Source organism: Rhinatrema bivittatum, chromosome 5 (genome assembly GCF_901001135.1).
Source record: "Rhinatrema bivittatum chromosome 5, aRhiBiv1.1, whole genome shotgun sequence".
NCBI lineage: Eukaryota > Metazoa > Chordata > Amphibia > Gymnophiona > Rhinatrematidae > Rhinatrema > Rhinatrema bivittatum.
The window spans coordinates 114,459,020-114,484,575 of NC_042619.1; the positions used below are offsets into that span (position 1 = coordinate 114,459,020).

The 25,556-nt window shown below is 41.6% G+C and overlaps 1 protein-coding gene across 1 annotated transcript in view; it reads left to right on the plus strand.

Moving 5' to 3' along the window:
* COG6 (component of oligomeric golgi complex 6) overlaps positions 1 to 25,556 on the plus strand; it is a 284,653-nt gene that overhangs the window by 28,902 nt on the left and 230,195 nt on the right. Inside the window, exon 4 of the mRNA XM_029602762.1 lies at positions 23,355 to 23,413. Within this exon, the coding sequence (XP_029458622.1) occupies positions 23,355 to 23,413 (59 nt within the window). The remainder of the gene's footprint in view (positions 1 to 23,354; positions 23,414 to 25,556) is intronic.

The following is a 25,556-nucleotide window of genomic DNA, read 5'->3' on the forward strand; positions in this document are numbered from 1 at the left end:
AGACCTCTATCATATCCCCCCTCAGCCGTCTCTTCTCCAAGCTGAACAGCCCTAACCTCTTCAGCCTTTCCTCATAGGGGAGCTGTTCCATCCCCTTTATCATTTTGGTTGCCCTTCTCTGTACCTTCTCCATCGCAACTATATCTTTTTTGAGATGCGGCGACCAGAATTGTACACAGTATTCAAGGTGCGGTCTCACCATGGAGCGATACAGAGGCATTATGACATTTTCCGTTCTATTAACCATTCCCTTCCTAATAATTCCTAACATTCTATTTGCTTTTTTGACTGCTGCAGCACACTGAGCCGACGATTTTAAAGTATTATCCACTATGATGCCTAGATCTTTTTCCTGGGTGGTAGCTCCTAACATGGAACCTAACATCGTGTAACTACAGCAAGGGTTATTTTTCCCTATGTGCATCACCTTGCACTTGTCCACATTAAATTTCATCTGCCATTTGGATGCCCAATCTTCCAGTCTTGCAAGGTCCTCCTGTAATGTATCACAGTCTGCCTGTGATTTAACTACTCTGAATAATTTTGTATCATCCGCAAATTTGATAACCTCACTCGTCGTATTCCTTTCCAGATCATTTATATATATATTGAAAAGCACCGGTCCCAATACAGATCCCTGAGGTACTCCACTGTTTACCCTTTTCCACTGAGAATATTGACCATTTAATCCTACTCTCTGTTTCCTGTCTTTTAACCAGTTTGTAATCCACGAAAGGATATCGCCTCCTATCCCATGACTTTTTAGTTTTCGTAGAAGCCTCTCATGAGGGACTTGGTCAAACGCCTTCTGAAAATCCAAATACACTACATCTACCGGTTCACCTTTATCCACATGTTTATTAACCCCTTCAAAAAAATGAAGCAGATTTGTTAGGCAAGACTTCCCTTGGGTAAATCCATGTTGACTGTGTCCCATTAAATCATGTCTTTCTATATGCTCTACAATTTTGATCTTGAGAATAGTTTCCACTATTTTTCCCGGCACTGAAGTCAGGCTCACTGGTCTATAATTACCCGGATCGCCCCTGGAGCCTTTTTTAAATATTGGGGTTACATTGGCCACCCTCCAGTCTTCAGGTACAATGGATGATTTTAATGATAGGTTACAAATTTTAACTAATAGATCAGAAATTTCATTTTTGAGTTCCTTCAGAACCCTAGGATGCATACCATCCGGTCCAGGTGATTTGCTACTCTTTAGTTTGTCAATCTGGCCTACTACATCTTCCATGTTCACAGTGATTTCGTTCAGTTCGTCTGAGTCATCACCCCTGAAAACCATCAAATGTTTAATATTTTAAATTTCATTTGAGCTTGGTGTCAAGATAAGCATTCTCTCTTGCCTACTTGAATCTCTGTTTCAGAGAATGTGAAAGCAAATAATTTTTAAGGGCTAGGGCCAGCCAGGACACAGCCTACCTCTTCACTTTCTTCCGAGGTGCACTGACTATGGTTAGTAAATTTGTCATAGGTTAGTAAATAGCGGGGAATGGCTAAATAGCTGCAAAAAGTCATGTCTTTGGAACTCTGAAATGTGATATACCTGTGCCACTCACTTTTTACAAATACTCATTCAACCTCTTATGTATAATACATCTGAAGTTCTACAGATAACATATAAACTTCACAAGCCACTCCTAGAGTACTGCTTTTGTGCTATATGTAGCATTGTTATTTGCAAAATTTAATTCATTTAAATGTTAGACTTAATCTCTCGATAGATTATTTTATTTTATCCTAAATGTATCCCACTTGTGTTGGAATCTGCTGTGACTTGCCGTTATCAAGGACCAGATGCAACCTGCATGGAACAAAATGTGAAAACCATTTCACAACAATCGAGTGTGTATTTATTTTTGTTTATTTGCACCACAAAATGACTGTAGGGGAAGGAATGAGAGAGAAAGTATGAGAAGAACTTTGTTAAAATTATGTACAGTACTGAATATATTCAGCACATTAGCTCAGAAAGTGTGAAGGAGGCAGGTAGTGTGAATTGAATCTACAATGCTGAGAAAAAGTTTGTGAAGCCCTTAGAATGATCTGTAATTTAGCACAATTTATAATTAAAACCTGATTAAATCCTAATCTAAACCCTGATAAGAGTAAAAGAGAACCTCAATGAATAAATATCTGACAGAAAAGAATGCATTTTGTTTATTTATTCGACAAAAAGATTCAATAATAAGTACCTTTCATTCTGTAACTGGTGGTACCTCCTTGAGCAGCAATAACATCAATTTAACATTTTCTGTAACTGTTGATCAGTTTCTCACATTGCCTTTGAGGAATTTCGGCCCATTCTTTCATACAGAATTGATTCAACTCTGGGACATTTGAGGGCTTCCTTGCATCAACAGGTCATTTCAGGTCTTGGCACAACATGTCAGTGGAGTTTAGGTTCGAACTTTGACTTGGCCAATCCAAAACACAAAATCTTTAATTCTTCAGCCATTCTGTGCCAGATTTATTTGAATGTTTAGGATTATCTTGCTGCATGACCCATTTTTGCCTTAGCTTCAGCTCATGGACAGATGGCCTGACATTCTCCTCTAGAATTTTCTGATGTAAAACAGAATTCACAGCATGATACCTCCATCACTGTGCTTGACAAGTTGGTATGAGGTTCTAACTTTGGAAGGCAATGTTTTGGTTTTCGCCAAACAAAACATTTATTGTGACCAAAAAGTTCAATTTATGACTCATCTATCTAGAGAACATTATTCCTGAAATCTCATGCATCATTCAGATGCACTTCGGTGAACCTGAGCTAGGCAGCAATGTTGTTTTTAGAGAGTGTTGGTTTCTTCCTATCTGTCCTCCCTTGAACACCATTCATGGGGAAGGTATTTATTTCTAGTGAAATAGATAATTCCTGACAACATTTTGCACAAGTTACTATACTAAATGATGGCTGATGTTAAATCTAGAATTAAAAATAAAATTATAGCCAGCCCCACTGGTGATATGCACTTCTCTGCTGCGCATTTTGGATTTGGTTCTTCTTTCATGTGGCAGTTCTTTGGGTCAGGTAGGACTGAGAAATTTGTAAAGGCCTTATGAGCTGCACCTTTTTGAGAGTGCATCTGCAGCGTTGCTTTTTTGACAGCTGCTGGCTGTGCAGTGTATGCTTGAGCTGGAATTCTACCTCAGATGTTTTTATATTGGCTCTTAGGCTTTGTGGTTGAAAGAATGTTGTTCAATCATGTGGTTGAAGGATGAGATTGAAGAGATGAATTAAGAAATGAGGAGGGGGGCACCTCAGGTTTTTTTCTTTAAAGGACTATGGAACTCCATGTGCAGGCTTCTCTCAGTATGGTGATGTGTTGTACTGAAAACAGCTTCCATTTGTTATGGTTTTGTATAGATGTGTGAACCCTGGGTCGAGATGAGAGATGTCTCCGCCCACAGGGAGGAGCCCTTTGGGCGTCATCATCGATGGGCGTGGTTTCAGTGACGTAGGACACAGCTGTATGATAGACTTTATTATGAAGGAAGGAAAAGTAGACCCCGTGGAGCAGGGGCTGTAAATAGTACAGTTCTGAGCAATGGGTATGCCCAGGGTGATACTACAGATGTGAAGATCCAGTAGTGGCCCGCAGAGCGGCGTACGCCAGGAAGTCCCTTCAGCCGCGTAGATATTACCTCAGAGTGTAGATCTGGTAGTGGCCCGCAGAGCAGGGTACGCCAAGGATGACTGTGCTGAAGATGATGATGAACAGTCTGAGGTATAGGATCCCAGAAGAGGGTCTTGTGTTGGTATGGCAATACCCTGAAGCACAGGGTATACTGGAAAAACTTCTACTGAAGAGGAACGGTAGTGGCCTGAGGCACGGGGTACACCACAGAGAAGCTTCAGCTGGTATCGCTGAAGTCTGTAGAAAGGTACTCACAGTGGTAGTTCCAGGAGAGTGACCCAAGAAGCGGGTCAGGTCGTAGTCCAAGGCAGGAAGGCTCTCCGAGGAGCGGATAGCCAGGAACGCGGAAGGGCCCCTGAAGAGTGGGTACCCAGAGTGTCCACACACCAAGAGCAAGTCTGGAACAGGTAGTCCAAGAGTGGAGCGGATTCAGCAACGAGGAAACTCCTTGCTAACTATTAGTAGCAGAGGGCTGGTCAGCTTAAGTACAGCAGCGAGTTGACGTTATCGGGAGGGGACGCCTCCGAGGTTCCCGCCATGACGTGTACAAAGGAGGCCTTTGCGCGTGCGCACGCGCACCATAGGTGATTCTGGAAACAGGATGGCGGTCGGCAGCGCCCATGCTGTCCCGGGGATGCCGGGGAGGTTGGCGTTGGTTAGCGGAGGCCGCCATTCTTCCTAGGATTGATGGTTCAGGGAAAAAAGAAGTGAGCACGAGAGGTCGCAGCCGTCTGCAACCGGGCGTAACAGTATTGGGTTGAATCTTTATGGATAGAAATTCTGTGTGAGAGGGGAAATAGATTAGCAGTGGAGGTGTATTGCTGTCCATCTGCCTATAATGAGCAGATGGATGATGAAATTCTTGTGGAGATTGGGGAAATTAATAAGATTGGCAACATAGTAGTAATGAGTGATTTCAGTTGCCCCAGTATTGGCTGAATAGGTGTCACATCGGGACATGCCAGATAGAAATGGATGGCTGCTTTTTGGAGCAGCTGGAACAAGAACTAATGGGAGGGGGAGCTATTTTGCAACTAATCATGTGTGGTAAACACATGATTTGATGCAAGACGTAATGATAATAGGGTCAATAGTGATCAAAACATGATCAAGTTTGACTTAATGATTGGAGAGAGGACATTGGGTAAAATCTACAGCAATAGCATTTAACTTTAAAGGGGAGACTATGATAAAATGAGAAAACTGGTTGGGAAGGAACTGAAAGGAACAACTGCTAAGGTTAAGAGTTTACATCAGACATGACTTTTATGGTCTGGGGTACTGATACGTAGACTTCAGGGCAAAAGCGCAGGACTGCTTCTATGGCCAAGTCCAAAAGCAAAGCATGTTCAAGCAGCGTTGTCTGAATTATCAAGAAGGCTGCTCACCCTATAAAAATGTTGCTAGCAGTGATTTGTTTTGTATGGATTTGACAGTTGTTTGATTTTGATTGTAAATATTAACTACCTTTATTATAAGACTTGGGAGTAACCTGCATGGAACAACAGTTACTACCTTTAACAGAAACATGGAGGTAACCTGCACAGAGTGGCAGTTACTACCATAAGAAACTTGCTGGGCAGACTAGACGGACCATTTGGTCTTTTTCTGCTGTCGTTAATATTCCCATTCACGTTTTTTTTCCTGATGGTTGAACATGAACCCTCTGATATTCAGCAGTGAGAGAGGCCTGAGGATCTTTAGATGTTTGGAGTTCTTTGTGACTTTGTGGATGATTTTCCGGTTTTCTTTTGAGATTATCTTAGCAGATTGACTGCTCCTGGGGTAGTAACTATAATCTTCAGCTTTTTCTATTTGTGGCTTGCCTATCTGACAGTGGATGGATGGAGTCCTAAATATTTAGAAATGATCTTGTAATGCTGTCCAGACAGATGAGCATCAAGTAATCTCTTTCTAGGTCCCTCTGAAATTTCTTTTGGTTGTGGCATAATGAATTCCTATTAACTTTTATGGTGAAGACCAAACTTAAAATCTTTTGGACCTCTGTATAGGACAAGATGCCCAAACTCAGTCATGCAGATTTACTTTGCAAGTTGTTTTACTTGTTACCCTTCTATTTAAGCAGCTGATTCTAAGTAGCCAAGCAATTGTGCTAAAGAAACTAGGGTTTCACTTAATATTTCACACAGATTGATTCTGAATTAGTGCTATAGTTCCTACCTTGTGCATTATTATGTCTCAAGAAGCATGGAATTGCTTAATTTATACCCTTTTTATTGCATAAGAAAAGACTGGTTTCAGTTATCACGGGTATCATGGTAAAAACTTGTAATTCTTATTATCATACATGGGGTTCACACACTGTTTATGAGCATTCTATATATACATTTTGAACTCAAAAAGATCAAAGAAATGTAAAATAAAATACTATATTGAGAGAATATTGAAGGCTGCATAAACTGTGGGAAACAAATTTCCATTTTTAGTTAGATGTCCAATGATATTTTTTTTTTTCAAAAAGAAAAATATTAGAGGATTCTCCTCACGACACTATTCAAATCAGCATTGCTACGACTATAAAACATTTTGCTGCAGACTGCAAACCCCATGACTTGAGAAGATATTTGTTCACTGACAGCTTCTGCATGGAGAATTTTGTACTCTGCATATTGATTATAATCTGTTGTGCTGCCCGCTTGAACAGCTCTTGTCTTTTGCATATATAGAACATTTTTGGTCATCCTTTTTCAACTTCCCAAATATATAAATTGAAACATTTAGTTACAGAAAGAGTGCAGTTTTTTTTCCCAGAGCAGCAGAATGTGTACTAGTGTTTTTGCCTGTTTACTCATAATAATAATCAGAGAAATGTTTAAAATAAAGATTGAAAAGAAAACACTGCAGCTTGAAGCAATTCCACTTTTTCTTTTTAAAGTACATACTTTGAATTGAAAAAATAAAAGTGGCTAAATTTACTGTTAATTGGGCATAGTTTAACTGTGAAAACATTGTTTTATAGAAATGTCTTCAGGTTTGATTTATGCTACATGGACACACAAGGCTCGGTTTAAAGCACTATAGTAGTGCAACGGTATCAGTGGTCTCTGAGCCTCTTGTGCAATTAAGGAAGTCCGGGGATTTCTGTTTAAAGCACTATGTGAAATTTGTGATACACTTGAATCATTTTGGAATTCTGCTCTGGAGAGGCCTGAGAAAATTCTGTCTGTCTTATTTGAGAAACCAGAGCATCACAGACCAATAGCAGATAATATGATGAAGGCTAAAAATAGCATGAGCAGCAAATTTAAGTTCTTTGTGCCAACGGAGTCACCTATGAGTGCTGATTTAGATTTCTTGTGTTTAACAAAAGGTCCCAACCCAACCAAGTGTGTTTATCTTTTGTTAAGCTCAGAAGTCAATACATCCATTTCCATAGCCTCCCATGGTTTTCCAAACCAGCCAAAAAAGGGAGAAGAATCTTGATTTTTCCACTTGATTAGGATTGCTTTCCTCCCAGCCATGAGTCAGTTTCGTGTGCACCCCAGGCCATCCTGTCGGGGATGAAGCAGGGAATCATTAATATTGGGCTAAGAGGTACTGTCAAGCTTGTTATATCTTGGTTAGAATGATAAATCGTGCATTAAACCCCCCAGATTTCACTATACGAGAATAATCAGTGGGATTGCTTATCTCTTCAGCTTGTCCAGTATTTGGCAGACATTATATACTTCATTTCTTTTAGTCAAGAGAGGATACCTTATATTTTTCTTGGAATTTAGAAACATTTTTGTGATGTTTGAAACACTTAAAAACACGCTAGATGACTTCTGTTTTGTAATTTCTATTATAAAACACCTTGTAATAGCAGTTTGGACAGAACTCAAAATGATTTGTCCCATTATCACCTAAACGGCTCTCACAGACCTGATGATATATATGAAAGAGCCTGGCAGAAGGAATCTACACGTGTAGCGGACAATTTCCAAAGGGGATCTACCTGGTTACATCCCCCTGGGATGAAAATCGCACCATTCAGAGTGGCCAGGTTTAGCTGGATTTAGCTGGGATAAAAAGGGCCATAATGGCAGTGGGGGGTGGGTCAGGGGAAGGGAAAAGATTTCTGTCTGATTTTCAAAGATGCACTCATATTTTCAAGCTCAAAGATGACCTCTAGAAATGGGAGGTGCAGGGTCCGCATGTTTCCCTTTGAACATTAGCTAGAAGATGCACGAGTACAAAAGTGACTGCAGATCTTGCAAGTGCGTGTATTCCTTAAAACTGCCTTGGCAACGGAGAGGGCGTTGACTTCCTATGCTGCTGCAAGACAGCCCGGTAGAGTCTATAAATTATGGTATCACAGCTCAGTAGATGACTAATTGCACCTTAGTACTGATGTTTTGTTGTAAACAACTTAAAAAAAAAACAAACCCCAAAAAACTAATCAGAGGTTATTGAAAGGAGAAAGTGCAGGGTGGGATGGTGAAAGAGGGAATGTGTGGAGAACAGCAAGCAGAAATGCTGACCAAGTCCTTTTGCTAAGTGTTCACTGATGAAGGACTATAGAAAGAAAGCAAAAGTACACAGCATGGTAGATATAACTCCGTTTAAAGAATAGTGGATTTGCATAGAGCCAGCAGAGCTGAAACTGGACTGGCAGTGGGGCCAGGGATAAGAGTTAGGGAGTGAAGGGAACTTAAAGAAGTTCTGACAGTTCTATTCAGTCCTTTGCAGACAGGAGTGGTTTCAAAGGTTGTTAGAGATTGGCTGACATTATCCATTATTTCAAAAGTGGGAATAGGGAGAAGACTGGGGATTAGTGTCTTGATGTATAGCTTGCGGGAAGGCCCAATGAGCAGCCTTACACCCAACACCACTCCTGGCCATCCTCTGCAGGGATGCCACTTCTGACCACCAGAGCTGCGCTGCATGGTCAACATAGTGCCTAGGCCTCAGTAGGCTCATGCTCCTCTCAGCCCTTCCTCTGTGTGTGCACACCGATTCTTAAGGGGCCCATGGCAAGACAACCATGTGGTGCCCTTGGATGGCATCACAGCCCCAGGCTTTATAAGCTTTCCCGATGCCATAGTTCATCACCTTAGCAATGTGTCTTCTACTGCTAAGTAGTACATGCTGCTGCTGAGTTCCCAATTATCTTTGTTCCTGTGCCTTGCCTTCATGATTTTCTTATTTCTATGCCTTGCCTATTCCAGTCTTACCTTGCCTTGTCCTGTCCATATTGTCCAGTGTCTTTGCCCAACTTTGGCCTAATTTACGGATTCTGACTTCTTAATTGGTCCTGACCCCGATTGCCTGCCGCCCGGACCTGACCTGACCTGACCTCTTGCTTGCACCTGACCACCTGTTTGCAGCCTGCACTTACCTTGACCTGCCTTTGATTCCCCAAGTGTGCTGCCTGCGCTGACCGTGGCGTGCCCTCAGACTCTTGCTTACCTGACTGCCCTAGGGAACCACCTAAGCCCTGCCAGCTGCCAGAACCCAAGGACTCAGGGGAGGTGGCTGGTATAGGTGAAGCTCAAGCCTGTCCTGCTTCAGGGCACGTTTGCTAGCTGTCAGCCTAGGCCTCATACGTTCACCTATGAGGCTGCATCAACTATGCCACAGCAACGAGGGCTCACACCCACGCCACCTAACACAGTTAGTCTGACTTCTCTGGTGGGTAAATTATTAGTGTCACTACCAAAGGGAAAAAATAGTGGAATATCTTGAACTCATTCCATCAAACAAATCTGATCAAATTTCGAGTGACAAAAACTTTAAATAGATCTAAGCACTGGATGTAGTATACTTAGATTTCTGTAAGACTTTTGACACTATTCCATGCAGTAGGTTCCTAAATAAACTCAGCAACCTAACTCCTGTGACCTAAGGCAGTGTTTCCCAGCCCTCTCCTGGAAGCACATCTAGCCAGTCGGGTTTTCAGGATTGCCACAATGAATATGCATGAGTGAGATTTGCATACCATGGGTCTCCAATGTATGCATACCTATCTCATGCATATTCATTATGGATATCCTGAAAACCCTACCAACAATTCAGCTCACTCAGGGCCAGATTTTATAACATGCGAAATCGGAGCGGCCTCGGAGGAAACTTTCCTTCCGCTCCCCCCGCACCTTCCCCTTCCTTCCCCTAACCTGCCCCCCCCCAGCCCTAACTAAACCCCCCCGACCTTTATTGAAGAAGTTACGCCTGCCTCTGGGCAGGCGTAACTTGCACGCACCGGCTTTCCATTCCCCAGCCCAGTGGCTGTTCCGGAAGCCTCGGTCCCGCCCCCGGGCCGGTGTCCCGCCCATGGCCCTACCCCCAGAATGCCCATTTTTTCAAGCCCCAGGACTTACGCGGGTCCCGGGGCTTGTGCGTGCCACCAAGCCTATGCAAGATAGGCTTGGCGTGCGCAGAGGGAGGCAGGGGTAGGTTTTCGGGGATTTCGCACATATCTTACGCGTGCAACCCTTTGAAAATCTACCCCTCAGTGTGCAACACTTCAGTCCAATCAAAAAAACAATAGTGTCAATTTTACAACATTCTATAAGTTGCTTTTTAAAAATGTTATTTAATGCTTCTTCAAAAATTTTGTAAACATCTTGTTTAAGATATTTGTAAAGAAGCATTAAATCAAAAGGATCAAAACTTAAACCCAGATCCTCATGTAATTGACTCACTACCAACCTTCGACATAAAAAAAAGCAGTCAACATTGTCTCCCCAATATTAGCTAAGATCGTAAACCTATCCCTAGAAGAAGGGACAATGCCAGATATATTGAAAGAGTCAATTATAAAACCAATCATAAAGAAAAAAAAATAGTGACCCCCTTATCCTGAGCAACTACCGCCTGGTCTCAAATCTTCCCTTAATAGCTAAATTAATAGAAAAAACTGTACAGAAACAACAAGCTGAACACTTAGACAATAATAATATACTGTATCCTTCGCAGTATGGCTTTCACAAACACTACAGCACAGAGACATTGCTGCTCTCACTAACAGACAATATTCTAAGAGGTTTTGATAGCGGTAAACATTACATTCTAATAATGCTAGACTTATCATCAGCCTTCAACACAGTAAATCATAAAATACTATTAAACAGACTAGAAGAAATAGGACTAACAGCAAAACAATAAACTGGTTCAGTTCATATCTAAACAATAGATTCTTTCAAGTTCAGATCAAAGACGTAATATCAGACAAATTCAATCTTGAAACAGGAGTACCGCAAGGATCAGCCTTGTCTGCAACTCTCTTTAACATGCTGCCTTTATGCCATCTACTAGCAGGACTGGGAATCATACATTACGTATATGCAGATGACATTCAACTATTTCTACCAATTGATGACACAATTGAGAAATGTTAAACCTAGCTAACATGTACCTAGATAATATCAAACAGCTGTTAAACCAAATGGAACTAGTTATTAACATCGAAAAAACGGAATTTCTACACTTAGAATGGAAAAATATCGAGGTCATTCAAACTCCAATAATACTCAAAAACAACCAGAAAATAGAACTAGCTGAAAAGGTACTGAACCTCGGAATAATAATGGACATAGAACTCAGTCTAAAACAGCACATATCATTAAAAGCAAAAGAAGGCTACACAAAACTCATGATTCTCAGGAAACTAAAACCCTTACTAACACCTGCAAAACTTTGAACAGTGCTCCAGGCACTAATATTCTCTAGCACTGACTACTGTAACACGCTGTTATTAGGACTCCCGCATACAACGTTAAGACCACTTCAAATACTACAAAACACAGCAGCAAGAATACTTACTGGTAAAAGGAGGGACCATATCACTGAAACTCTAGCAGAATTACACTGGTTACCCATAGAACATAGAATACAATACAAAACCCTATGTACAATACATAAATTAATACACGACGAAAAGGCAGACTGGCTGAACACAGCACTACAGGTACAAATCCCACACAGAAACCTGAGATCAGCCAACAAAGCACTCCTAACCATTCCTTCAGTCAGGACAGCTAGACTAACTCAAGTTAGAGAAAGGGCATTATTCTTAGCAGGTCCCACAATGTGGAACAGAATGCCACTAGAGATCAGATTACAAAGAGACCTTAAAACCTTTAAAAAAAAAAAAAAAAAAGTTTAAAAAACCTGGCTTTTTAAACAAGCTTTTTACAAAGAGAATGGAGAATAGAAAGCATGTAGGAACAGGCAGAAGATCACAAGCACACTGCACTGTTCTTAACATGTGCGTTGTAGTAGTTTATTAGTTTATCTCATGGCTAACAATAGAATTACACAGAACATGAGAATTATACCTGTAAATAAGTAACTTACATGTATATATGGTCAAGACTTACCTCACTTAACAAATAAGATTTATTACGACAAGATGTAACCGAACCTTATTGGCAGTTGTTAGAATGTACTACCATACATATTCACCTACTTTAATTTATGTGCCTGCATGTAAACTGTTGTGATGGTATATAACTTAATGACGGTATAGAAATTTTTTTTTAAATAAAAAATAAATAAATAAGGTTAGTAGTGAACTAGTATCATAAATGGTGTGGACAGTTCATGTATTAAAGGCAGCAACACCAGTGGTTCAATCATGTACCAGGCTGTTTAACACTACTTCAGTAACTTATGGTGCTTATTTATTTATTTTTTTTTGTTTAACCACTTTTATTGTTTTGCAATTAAAATACTTACAACTCCTGCAATGGATACATGGTCTCTTTGCATCCACACAGATTAACATATGTTGCGACCGTCAGTCTTTGACGGCTTCGCCCCGCCTACCTCTCACTACTTGCGGCTCCTCCCGCTCACCACGGACTACTGGCTGCTGCGGCGTCTGTTTACCGTCCTCTCCGGTGTCCTCGGACCGGCTTTGGTGCTGCCTCCCGCCATGCTCCTCCAAGGTACCTTAGGGCGTGCATGTGCACGCCGCCATCATCTTTATTTCCAAGTTGGCGCGAACCTCAGGGGCGTCCCCCTGATATGATGTCATGCTGCCCGGATATTTAAGCCTACAGTATTTACTAGCTCATCGAGTTAGCAACGGAAACCTTACGGATGGGATTCGCTCTCCGTACCGAAGCTGCGCTGCCACTCCAGCGCTAGCTGGAACTCTTACACCCTTCGGGGTTGCTAATGGGGTACCCGCTCCTCGGGGGGCCACTTCTACTTCTTTCAGGTGCTATCAGGAAACCGGTACTTGCTCCTCGAGGGCCCATGTTCCCTGAGTCGCTGCCTGCATCTTCAAACCTTTCTACTTGGAAGACTTCACTAACAGTTTCCATCTGTGAGTACAACTACCACAGTACTGCTTCACTGGAACCAGGTACTCGCTCCTCGAGGGCCTGCCCGCTGTTCCGGTGCCAGACCTCTCGTCTAGTGCAATCTCTGTTACTACTACGTGAGTACAATACAACTGAGTATCTCTGCTCTAAGGGCTCAGGTACTCGCTCCTCGAGGGCCTGCTCGCCCTGTCTCGGAGCTTCTCCTAATTCTACCTGGGACTCTGAATGCTTCTCATTGTGTACTCATAACTCTGTCTCTTTCCACTACAGCACAGCCAGCAGAGGATTCGCTGTTCCAGCGTTCTGTGGGAGACCTGCCCAGCCGAGCTCAACATTCACTACTCACTACTGCCACCTCTGGTGGTTTCCAAAACTGTTTAATAAAAGATTCAAATCTGTGTTTTTGTGTCCAGAGTCTAGCCCAGGGGTCGGGAACCCATGGCTCGCGAGCCAGATATGGCTCTTTTGAGGGCTGCATCTGGCTCGCAGACAAGTGTCGCCATACTTCGCGGTTCCCCGCTGACCCAGCTGCTCCCCGGTCCTCCGCCGCCCGGGCTTAAAATGCTGTCAGCCCGGGCGGAACGCGGCAGGACAGCTGGAGTCAGCGGCACCGGCGTGCTCTCTTCTCCCCCCCCCCCCCGGCCCGGAAGAGGAAGTGGAGAGCATCGGGTGCCTGCGCGGGAAGAAGAGACCACACTAGCGTGGTCTCTTCTTCCGCGCAGGCACCCGATGCTCACCACTTCCTCTTCCGGGCCGCGGGGGGGAGGAGAAGAGAGCACGCCGACTGGAGTCATCCGGGTGCCTGCGCGGGAGTCATCGGGTGTCAGCCGGGGTGCCAGCGCTGGAGTCATCGGGTGCCTGCGCGGGTCTTCCCGCGCAGGCACCCGATGCTCTCCACTTCCTCTTCCGGGCCGCGGGAAGAAGAGAGCACGCCGGTGCTCTCTTCTTCCCGCGGCCCGGAAGAGGAAGTGGAGAGCATCGGGTGCCTGCACGGGAAGACCCGCGCAGGCACGCTAGTGTCCGACAGGAAGAAGACTGCAGCGCGGCTCGGAGGAAAATGAAAATCTTTAACCGCGGCCGATGGGACTCCGCCTTCGCCTCCGCGAGGGCTGAAAATGAAGGAGGTTAGCGTTGGGAGGTGGCTGCTGCTGCCGCGAGTTCCCGGGGGGGAAGGGGGAGAGAGAGAGTGAATGAATGAGCGAGCAAGCATGTGTGTTTGAGATCCTGTGTGTGTGAGTGAGAGATTGCATGTATGTGAATGATTGAGAGCCTGTATATGTGAAAGAGAGTATGTCTGTGATTGAGATCCTGCCTGTGAGAGAGAGAGCATGAATGTAAGTTTACCATTGGGAACCTGTATGTGTAAGTTTGTAATTGAAAACCTGTTTGTTTGAAAGAGTATGTGTGTATGATTGAGATCCTTTGTGTGTGAGAGAGATCATGTGTATGTATGATTAAGAGCCTGTGTGTATAAGTAAGAGAGAGATCATGTGTGTCTGTGTCTGATTGACAGCTGGTTTAGGTGATGGAGCATGTGAGTATGTGATTGAGAGCCTGTGTTTAAATGAGAGAGAGAGACCATGTGTGTCTGTGTGATTGAGAGCTGATTTAGGTGAGGGAGCATGTGAATATGTGATTGAGAGCCTGTGTTTAAATGAGAGAGAGAGACCATGTGTGTATGTGGGTGATTGAGAGCTGATTTAGGTGAGGGAGCATGTGAGTATGTGATTGAGAGCCTGTGTGTAAATGAGAGAAAGAGAGGACATGTTTGTAAGCATGTGAATGAGAGTCTGTGTGTGAGAGAAAAAGACAGCATGTATTTATGTGATTGAAAGCCTGTGTGTGTGTAAGCGTGAAAAGATAGACAGCATGTGTGTAAATGTGTAATTAAGAGCCTATATAAGTGAGAGAGAAAAAACATTTGTATATGTGAGTGACTGAGAGCATGTGTGTATAGGTGTGTCATTGAGAGCCAGTGTGAGAGAGAGCGCTGGTATGTGACTGAGAGAGGAGAAAGTTCCAAGCAAACCACCCCACCTCCTGCTAATTCAGAACAATCTCAGGACACCTGGATATCAAACGTTCCCAGGTATGCAGAGCAAAAAAATTTTTGTATCCTTATTATTTTTCATTACTGGATCTTTGTGTCTGCTATTTTGAAATATTTTGTTGGTATCTGGAAATGTTTTATATGAGTTTTTAATTATTGGATATTCCACTCATCAGCTGTTTCGAAATATGTTCTTTTTGTTAGTACAGTTTTACTGCTGATGATTTTATATTTCTTGATTTGTTTTATAAGGATGTGTGATGTTTCTTTTTTCCTTTGTTACACTGCATACAGAGACTCTGGCTTGTTGCAGTTTCCAATTCAGTTTTTGTCTGCATGCTTCTTGTTATGCGTTTTGGTCTCTTTATTCTATGTTAGGTGAGGGACAGCACGTGATTCAGGTGAGGTTTTCTGCTGGCGTGTAGTTTCTGTGTAGGACTCTATAGCAGCCTGACTTGGTCCGTTTTCCTAATAGGAGATGTATTGGTGTCTTAAGGCCTGGTGTAATATTTTCAGAGACTTATTGTACTTTAAAAGTGTGATCTTACATAAAATGCACACATTTACTTGTATTTAGTTTTAAACATATTGTATGGCTCTCATGGAATTACATTTTAAAATATGTGGCGTTTATGGCTCTCTCAGCCAAAAAGGTTCCTGACCCCTGGTCTAGCCTGACACTGTGATCCCTCACGGGACTGCCCCCCGTGGGTGTGGTCAGTGCCACAGTGTCCAAAGATCCACCCAAACATCAATAACCATAACAACATATCAGAACTTGCAAAGTTATCATCTTTGTCACTCCTTATCCCTCTCCCAGAACCCCCTTCCCCCCTTCCCTCTTTACCTCCTCCCCATCATGGTGCTTATTTAAAAAAAAAAAGTCTTTTTTACATTTTTTATATGCAAATAAAACCAATATTGAGAAAAAATCTTCTCTTTCACTATTCAATTATTATCCACAGCAAGCTCTTTTACTAGGCCATGATTGGTGTCTAAAAGTTCAAAACCCCATTGCATATTATACGTGACACATCTGTTGGCATGAGATTAATTGAATGAGGCTCAGCTGCAAGATCTTTAAATCACCATCGGAGTTCAAGCCAATCGTACGCTCATGCAGGCAAGGGACGTTCAACCATAACAACCGACACTTCAGTGTTTTGACAATACACAATTGTCTGCTTCAGGGAACGGTCAAATAGTATCGCAGTTTCAAATGTTTTCAAACATGGATGCCATGGGCTGTTCACACTGTTGATGATACAAGTTTGCTACCAACATTAGTTTTGATACTTTTGGTTTCATTGTGTGTATGACATTTTGGATCAAGAGGTACTTCTTTTATATAAGAAGCATTGAATAACATTTTTAAAAAGTAATTTATGTAGTGCTGTAAAATTGACACTTGTGGTTTTTTTGATTATCCCAATTGGTTTGGAGTCTCTCTAGAGGGTAGGGAAACCCTGTCCTAAGATGTAAATTGGGTAGAAAGTGGTTGAATGATAGGTAACAGAGGGTGATGGTAAATGGGTGTTCACACTAAGGAAAAAGGATTTATTGGTAGTGTGTCTCAGGAATGGGACTAGATCTGTTCAATATAAAAATAATATTTACAGAGCGGTTAGTAAGAAAGGTTTGCCCATTTACAGAGGAGTGATCTAACAAAACTTGAGGCATTTTAAAGAGTTTTTACAACTAAAATGCAGTGCAGAACAAGTTCAGATTCATACGTTGGATGATGGGGGCTGAGATACTGATGTGTATCAAAGAAGTGAGGGGGAATCATTGGGTGGTCATGGTTCTGGTCTCAAGGTTGCAAACAGTGAACCAAGGCAGTGGTGGGAACCAGAAGAGTGCTAGGATGTATAGTGAGAAATCTCATCAGAAGGCAAAAAAGGAGGTGATAATGCCTGTGACTGCAGAAATCAGTGACACCCCATCTGGAGTACTGTCCAGTTCCGAAATCCGCATGTCTACAGGGATACAGACAAAGCAGAGTCCATCCAGAGAAGGGCTATCAAAATGGTGCTGAGTGAGCATCCTTATGAGGTGAGAGTTAAAGTATTAAATGTGTATGCAGAATAACAAGTGCTAAAAAGGCTACCTCACATATAATAGGTAGTGAATAGAAGGTGCAGCAACTCAGCTTAATGATGAAATTTCAAATTTAAGTCAAACTTCATTAAAGGCAGCAAGGTTACTTGCCGAAACAATACAGAATTGTTTTATTGGAATATCCATCAAAGGCAAATTTATATAAATAATGTAGCACACGTCAGTCCCCGACATGTACGTTTCACAAATAAAAAAAAAGCATTTAAAGACTTGTTTTACTTATCTTCCTTCTTGTGCTTGATATCCTCCACATTTGATAATTGTTTTTAAATGCTTTTTTTATTTGCATATTAAACTAAAACAAAAAAAGGATTTGTTATCTGCTGCTTTGAACTATAAAATCTAGATGAAAAGGTGGATGTGGAGGGACTGGTAAATGATTAAAATCGATGTAGCCAGAGTGATGGCCATTGTTGTAAACGAATGATACTAGTTCCTGAAATAAATTTTTTCTAATATATTCATAGCAGACTATAATAGGAAAATGATCAATACTTTTAACAAGTTTTTTTGAGTTGATGGTTATATATTTTTGGAACTTTATCTGCTTCCCTATGTGTTTTAACTAATTATGTATGCACTAGAGGAGAGAAGAGGGGGATGTGATGGAAATATTCAAATACTTAAATTGTATAATGTACAAGAGGCAGCCATATTTCAGTTGAAAGGAGGTTTCAGAACAAGAGGTCATGGTATGAGGAGAGGGGGCGGACCTCACGCGTCACCTAGATGGGATTTTAGACAATGCTGGGGAGGAGCCGGCTGTCGTGGTACATGTGGGCACCAATGACAAAGGAAAATGTGGGAGGGAGGTTCTGGAAGCCAAATTTAGGCTCTTAGGTAGAAAGCTGAAATCCAGAACCTTCAGGGTAGCATTCTCTGAAATGTTCCCTGTTCCATGCGCAGGTCCCCAGAGGCAGGCAGAGCTCCGAGTCTCAATGCATGGATGAGACGATGGTGCAAGGAAGAGGGATTCAGTTTTGTTAGGAACTGGGAAACCTTTTGGGGAAAGGGGGGCTCCACCTTAACCAGGGTGGAAGCAGGCTGCTGGGCTAACTTTTAAAAAGGAGATAGAGCAGCTTTTAAACTAGAACAAAGGGGAAAGCCGACAGTCACTCAGCAGAGCATAGTTTGGAGAGAGGTATCTTCAAAGGATACTAATGATGCATTAGAATTAGGGCATCCCGACAGTGAAGTTCCAATAATAAGAAAAGTAGTCCAAGTGCCTGTAACTAAAAACTCACCTGAGCTAAAAAATTCTAACTTATCCCTGTCAATTAAAAAGCAGAATGAAAATACAAACAAAAAACAAACTTTTGCAATGTTTGTATGCTAATGCCAGAAGTCTAAGAAGTAAGATGGGAGAATTATAAAGTATAGCAGTGAATGATGACATAGACTTAATTGGCATCTCAGAGACATGGTGGAAGGAGGACAACTAATGGGACAGTGCTATACTGGGGTACAAATTATAGCGCAATGACAGGGAGGAGCACCCGGGAGGCGGTGTAGCGCTTTATGTCAGAGATGGCATAAGAGTCCAACAGGATAAACATCCTGCATGAGACTAAATGCACAATTGAATCTTTAAGGGGAGAAATCCCTTGTGTGTCGGGGAAGACTATTGTAATAGGAGTATACTACCATCCACCTGGTCAAGATGGTGAGAGTGACAGTGAAATGCTAGGAGAAATTAGGGAAGCTAACCAAATTGGTAGTGCGGTAATAATGGGAGACTTCAGTTACCCAAATATTGACTGGATAAATGTATCATCGGTACATTCTAGAGACATAAAGTTCCTGGATGGAATAAATGACATTTTTATGGAGCAATTGGTTCAGGAACCATCAAGAGAGGGAGCAATTTTAGATCTAATTCTCAGTGGAGCACAGGATTTGGTGAGAGGTAACGGTGGTGGGGGCCGCTTGACAATAGTGATCATAATATGATCAAATTTGAATTAATGACTGGAAGGGGGACAGTAAGCAAATCCACGGCTCTCGTGCCAAACTTTCAAAAGGGAAACTTTGATAAAATGAGAAAAATTGTTAGAAAAAAACTGAAAGGAGCAGCTACAAAGGTAAAAAAGTGTGCAAGAGGCGTGGTCATTGTTAAAAATTACCATCCTAGAAGCACAGTCCAGATGTATTCCACACATTAAAAAAGTGGAAAGAAGGCAAAACGATTACCGGCATGGTTAAAAGGGGAGGTGAAAGAAGCTATTTTAGCCAAAAGATCTTCATTCAAAAATTGGAAGAAGGGTCCAACAGAAGAAAATAGGATAATGCATAAGTGTTGGCAAGTTAAACGTAAGACATTGATAAGACAGGCTAAGAGAGAATTTGAAAAGAAGTAGGCTGTAGAGGTAAAAACTCACAGTAAAAACTTTTTAAAATATATCCGAAGTAGAAAGCCTGTGAGGGAGTCTGTTGGACCGTTAGATGATTGAGGGGTTAAAGGGGCACTTAGAGAAGATAAGGCCATCGCAGAAAGATTAAATGATTTCTTTGCTTCGGTGTTTACTGAAGAAGATGTTGGGGAGGTACCCGTATTGGAGAAGGTTTTCATGGTAATGATTCAGATGGACTGAACCAAATCACAGTGGTAGGCCTGATTAACAAACTGAAGAGTAGTAAATCACCTGGACTGGATGGTATACACCCCTCGAGTTCTGAAGGAACTAAAAATTGAAATTTCAGACCTATTAGTAAAAATTTGTAACCTATTATTAAAATCATCCATTGTACATGAAGACTGGACGATAGCTAATGTAACCCCAATATTTAAAAAGGTCTCCAGGGGCGATCCGGGAAACTACAGACCGGTTAGCCTGACTTCAGTGCCAGGAAAAATAGTGGAAAGTGTTCTAAACATTAAAATCACAGAACATATAGAAAGACATGGTTTAATGGAACAAAGTCAGCATGGCTTTACCCAAGGCAAGTCTTGCCTCACAAATCTGCTTCACTTTTTTGAAGGAGTTAATAAACGTGGATAAAGGTGAACCGGTAGATGTAGTGTACTTGGATTTTCAGAAGAAGTTTGACAAAGTTCCTCATGAGAGGCTTCTAGGAAAAAAACTCATGGGATAGGTGGCGATGTCCTTTCGTGGATTACAAATTGGCTAAAAGACAGGAAACAGAGTGGGATTAAATGGACAATTTTCTCAGTGGAAGGGAGAGGGCAGTGGAGTGCCTCAGGGATCTGTATTGGGACCCTTACTTTTCAATATATTTATAAATGATCTGGAAAGAAATATGACAAGTGAGGTAATCAAATTTGCAGATGATAATAAATTGTTCAGAGTAGTTAAATCACAAGCAGATTGTGAAAAATTGCAGGAAGACCTTGTGAGACTGGAAAATTGGGCATCATAATGGCAGGTGAAATTTGTGGATAAGTGCAAGGTGATGCATATAGGGAAAAATAACCCATGCTATAGTTACACAATGTTAGGTTCCATATTAGGTGCTACCACCCAAGAAAGAGATCTAGGCGTCATAGTGGATAACACATTGAAATCGTAGGTTCAGTGTGCTGCGGCAGTCAAAAAAGCAAACAGAATGTTGGGAATTATTAGAAAGGGAATGGTGAATAAAACAGAAAATGTCATAATGCCTCAGTATCGCTCCATGGTGAGACCGCACCTTGAATACTGTGTACAATTTTGGTCGCCACATCTCAAAAAAGGTATAGTTGCGATGGAGAAGGTACAGAGAAGGGCGACCAAAATGATAAGGGGAATGGAACAACTCCCCTATGAGGAAAGACTAAAGAGGTTAGGACTTTTCAGCTTGGAGAAGAGACGGCTGAGGGGGGGGATATGATAGAGGTGTTTAAAATCATGAGAGGTCTAGAACGGGTAGATATGAATCGGTTATTTATTCTTTCAGATAATAGAAAGACTAGGGGGCACTCCATGAAGTTAGCATGTGGCACATTTAAAACTAATCGGAGAAAGTTCTTTTTTACTCAACGCACAATTAAACTCTAGAATTTGTTGCCAGAGGATGTGGTTAGTGCAGTTAGTATAGCTGTGTTTAAAAAAGGATTGGATAAGTTCTTGGAGGAGAAGTCCATTACCTGCTATTATTTAAGTTGACTTAGAAAATAGCCACTGCTATTACTAGCAACAGTAACATGGAATAGACTTAGTTTTTGGGTACTTGCCAGGTTCTTATGGTCTGGATTGACCACTGTTGGAAACAGGATGCTGGGCTTGATGGACCCTTGGTCTGACCCAGTATGGCATGTTCTTATCTTCTTCTTGAATGGTATAGCCTCCCAGTGGAAGTGGTAGCATCAGGAACAGTAACAATTGAAGAAGGCATGGGATAAGCTGAGAGAATCCTTAGTTATGAAGAAGTTAGAAAACTATGGATCAAATAAAGTCTCTGATAATGCCACAGGAAAGGAAAATGGACAGATTAGTTGGCCCTTACAGTCTTCATGTACTGTCAGGTTTCTGGGTTTTTTCTATGGGTTTAGGAACTTAGAGCAGCCGTACTAGCAACATTTATTAGGTTCTCCCTTTTCCCTCTGATCTCTGTTTCCTTCCTGAGAGGGGATTAAGATTTCTAAAACCTACTTTTCCTTTGTCACTGTCACTGCCCCCATTTTGAGTTCATGCTGACCTGTGCAGTCCTGTGCTGGCCTGCGGGGATCATGCTAATGCGTGAATAGCGGAAGGATGGCTTTGGAGAAGGAGGCACTCAAAAATATGAGGAGGAAATGAAACGGTTCCTATCAAGACACTGTAACATATAAATCATATTGGAGAAAAAAAAAAAGAGGAAGGAATGAAATATAAAGGAATAAATAATCAAACCTTTTGACCACATTCTATTAATACACTTTCTGTTGGCTGTATTTTTCATATATTAAACACATTTAATTAAATGTAAGGGGGATTTCTGAAATAACAAACTATTGGCAGAAAAGGGTTTGCTTATTTTCTTGGTGTATTATTGCTTAATGTGTTTTTCTTTCCAGGGGTTTGTAGCTGAACTAAAGAATAATTGTATTGAGTATGATTTGTTACCTGCCATGGTCGATAATAGTCTAGGTTTGAAAATATGAAGCCAGTAAAGGTTTCCTTAGTGATATTCATACCCGTTCCTCACATATTCCAGTCACATTGGTCGGGAGAGTCAGGTCATCATTATTCCTTTCCCTCTGTGGCTGCCACAATTGGAGCAGAAGAGTGCTTGTGCCCTGAATGAAATTCAGAACCTTTTAATGCTTGGCTTTTTCGTTTTCTGAGTGACTGTGGTCCTTGATGGCTCCCTTTTTTAAAGTTTTCCTTTCGCCTTCATGCAAGATGTCTCTCTTTTGCCACCTGGGTCTCTCGTCCGAGAGATGTCATGTGTGGCTTCTGGCTACTTTGCGTTCTCCCTCCCATTCTTTTCTCTTGCTCCGGTGTTGCTGTGAGCTGGGTGCCACTTTGTCAACATTAATGCCAGTGCAGCTCTTTGGCCGGCCGCAGGAGATAAACATAGCGGGGGGGGGGGGGGGCTGTGAGTGCGATACCATCAACCTCTGGCCCCGTGCAGTCTGAGGTGCAGGATCCAGAGTTGGCAATCAAAGCTCTCTAGCATTGTACTGCACAGAGTGTATTTATTTATTTATTTATTTTTAGTTTTTTTATACCGATTTTCCTGCATAAAATGCATATCAAACCGGTTTACAATGAAACAGAATAAGCAGGAAGTAAAATTCCTTAGTCTAATACATTTAAACGTCAATAATGAAATAATTTTAAACAAAGCAAAAAGCTAAATAACATTAATAAAAGTTAAATTATTAACATAAACATAAATATAATTATATTAGAAGGAGCACAAAGGTTAGCACGAAGGGGAGCACAAAGGGGAAAACCCCTTCGTTGCGCGACGCCTGGTGTAATCGCGCCGTTAATCGGGTCGCCGCTGGCTGGTCGTCATGACGTTGGGGGCGGGCGGGTCTTCACATCGCTGATTTTCTCTTTTAACATCTCAGTTCATTTTTACTATTTTTTTGTGTCTTTTTCTCACAAGATGTAGTTTTCTTTAAGTGCCCGATGGTAGTGGGCTGCCCACTATATATATATATATATATATATATATATATATATATGTATATATATAGTGTATATATGTGTATTCCAGCATGTTAGCCCAACCTCCAAGTTATATCTCAGTATTATTCTTTGGTAGATATATTTCACACTAAAGAGAAGTTCTTGGGATTATAATGAATGCTTTTTCATTTTTTAGGCGGCAAAGGAACAGACCCAGGATTTGATAGTGAAAACAACAAAGCTTCAAGCAGAAAAGTACGTACAGATAAGTTTGATTTATGCATGTTCTCCATATTTGGAGCAATATTCAGCATTTTTTATATGGCTAAATGTAGATTCACTTTCCTAAAAAGGCCCATTGGAAAAAGAATGAGTGTGATTTCACAGTGTGAAAAAGGAGCGGAATTAGCCCAGGGGCACTGCAGGTGCAAATTACATGGGTGGAAAAGTGCTTGTGTTGTTCCTGCTGCCTGAATTTTCAAAGATGCCTGCAGTGCATTAAAATTGCTCTCATTGAGGGAAATCGACAAAGGGACTTTTGCGGGTAAAATAATGCTTTACCTGCAAAAAATGGCTTCTAGAAGACTGCAGGACTGGTACATGCATAAAATTATGCGCCTGAACACTCTATATTTGTCTTTTTATGTGCATAGGGGAAAGGCATCCCGGGGGATTAAGACTTACGCACATACGTTTTGATTTTAAAAAGTATCGAGCTAATTTTAAAACAAGTGTACGGGTTCCCGAGTGGACTTCCGCCTGAATTTTAAATTGTGCATGCACCTGTGCGCAAACGATTTAAAATTTACCTACCATCATGCATAAGCCTTCTCCTGATTTTAAGCGGTTACACGAGCAAACCTACTTTGCATATCTTCCTTAAGAAATAGTTGTCATTAACGCCCACAAGTAAGTGGATTTTAAAACGCCCTCACGTGAAAGACATTCCCAGGTTTACTAGTTAGTCTACCAGTTTTCCCAGGCTATCTTGAGGTATTCCAGATCCCTCTGGTCTTTCAGCCTACACTCCCCCTAGTTGACCCAGACCCCTCAGCTTGTCCTGTTAGTCCTAAAACGCAGTTTTTTCATATTTGTACCTCATCGGGAGCAGCAGTAAAGTTATGCGGCTAACAAGCTGCGACGTGCTGCAGCCTCTGGTTTTAAAATACCGAGTTACGCACTGAATTGCTGGTCCTGCCCTGGAGTGCCCATGCCCCGCCCCTTTTCTGCTCTCTTTTTTTTTTAGCTAGCACACGTGCATATTCACACAATTAGCGGCTTTTAAAATCTGCATTGCTTGCGCACTTATGTGAGTTTTTTAGCGTGAGCAACGGCCCTATGCGCATAAATGTAGAGCACCGGATAGCAGGTGGAATTGTAGGTGCATAATTTTGCAGGATATTTTTCAAAGCAAACTTATGTGTATAAGTCCGCTTTGAAAACTGGTTGAACTTATGTACGATGTTACAAAATTACCCCCATTCTAGTTATGGGGAAATTTAGGAAAATAACGGAATCATGGCTCAGATTTCTCTGAAATTTTGCGAGATAAGTGTTCTTTCTTTACAATATGAGGGTATCAGTAGTTAAATGCAATTTTATTTTGCCTGATAATATTATATGCTACTTTGTCAGAAGTTTAACATCTCAGTAGCATGATACATCTTGTAGTATTCGTGGATCACCTCCAGAGGTTGTTCGAGCGAGCGAGAGTGTTTCTTCAATTTTATATTATAGTGCCTGGGAAGGGAAGGTAAAAAATAATCATGTTAAGTACTTTTTAAAATCATTGTTATATTTTCAAATTGGCTAGGAGATGAGTCACATCTTTTGACTGGATCTCTTTACTTTTGTTGTTTTGCAATAACAAAATTAAAAGGGGATTAATTTTGTCACTTTTTACCCTTATGCGACTAGACTCACAGGTTATGACATATAGATAGATCTCTGCTTATATTTTGTCTACACTTTTGTGGTTAGGACTCGTTTTGTTCCAGCTCAAGCCTTTAATTTGACTTTGGGATGAAAAAAGCTTTAGGTAACTGCTTAATATTCCTCTGATGTGAAATCGCTGTAAAAAAACGGAGACCTTCCTGTTGCATTTTTGTGGTTGCTTTATGACTTTCAACTGGTATTTGTTGAGCTTAGTAGCTAGTCACTTTCATCCCTTTACAACCAAGGCTGAAAGCACTGCAGCAGTGATCTGATTCATCTGTCTATAGGGGGGCATAATTCCAGGGTCGGTTCCAAACTTGGGAGGAAGGTAGAGCATGTACCTGCCACCTGCTCTGTGGAAAATCACCTTGATCTGTTATTGGTGAGGTCATTTTCAACAGGCTCAAAGTTGAAAAGCACTAGAAAAGCCATGCGTAAGCGTGGTTTTCACATCCTCCCTGGT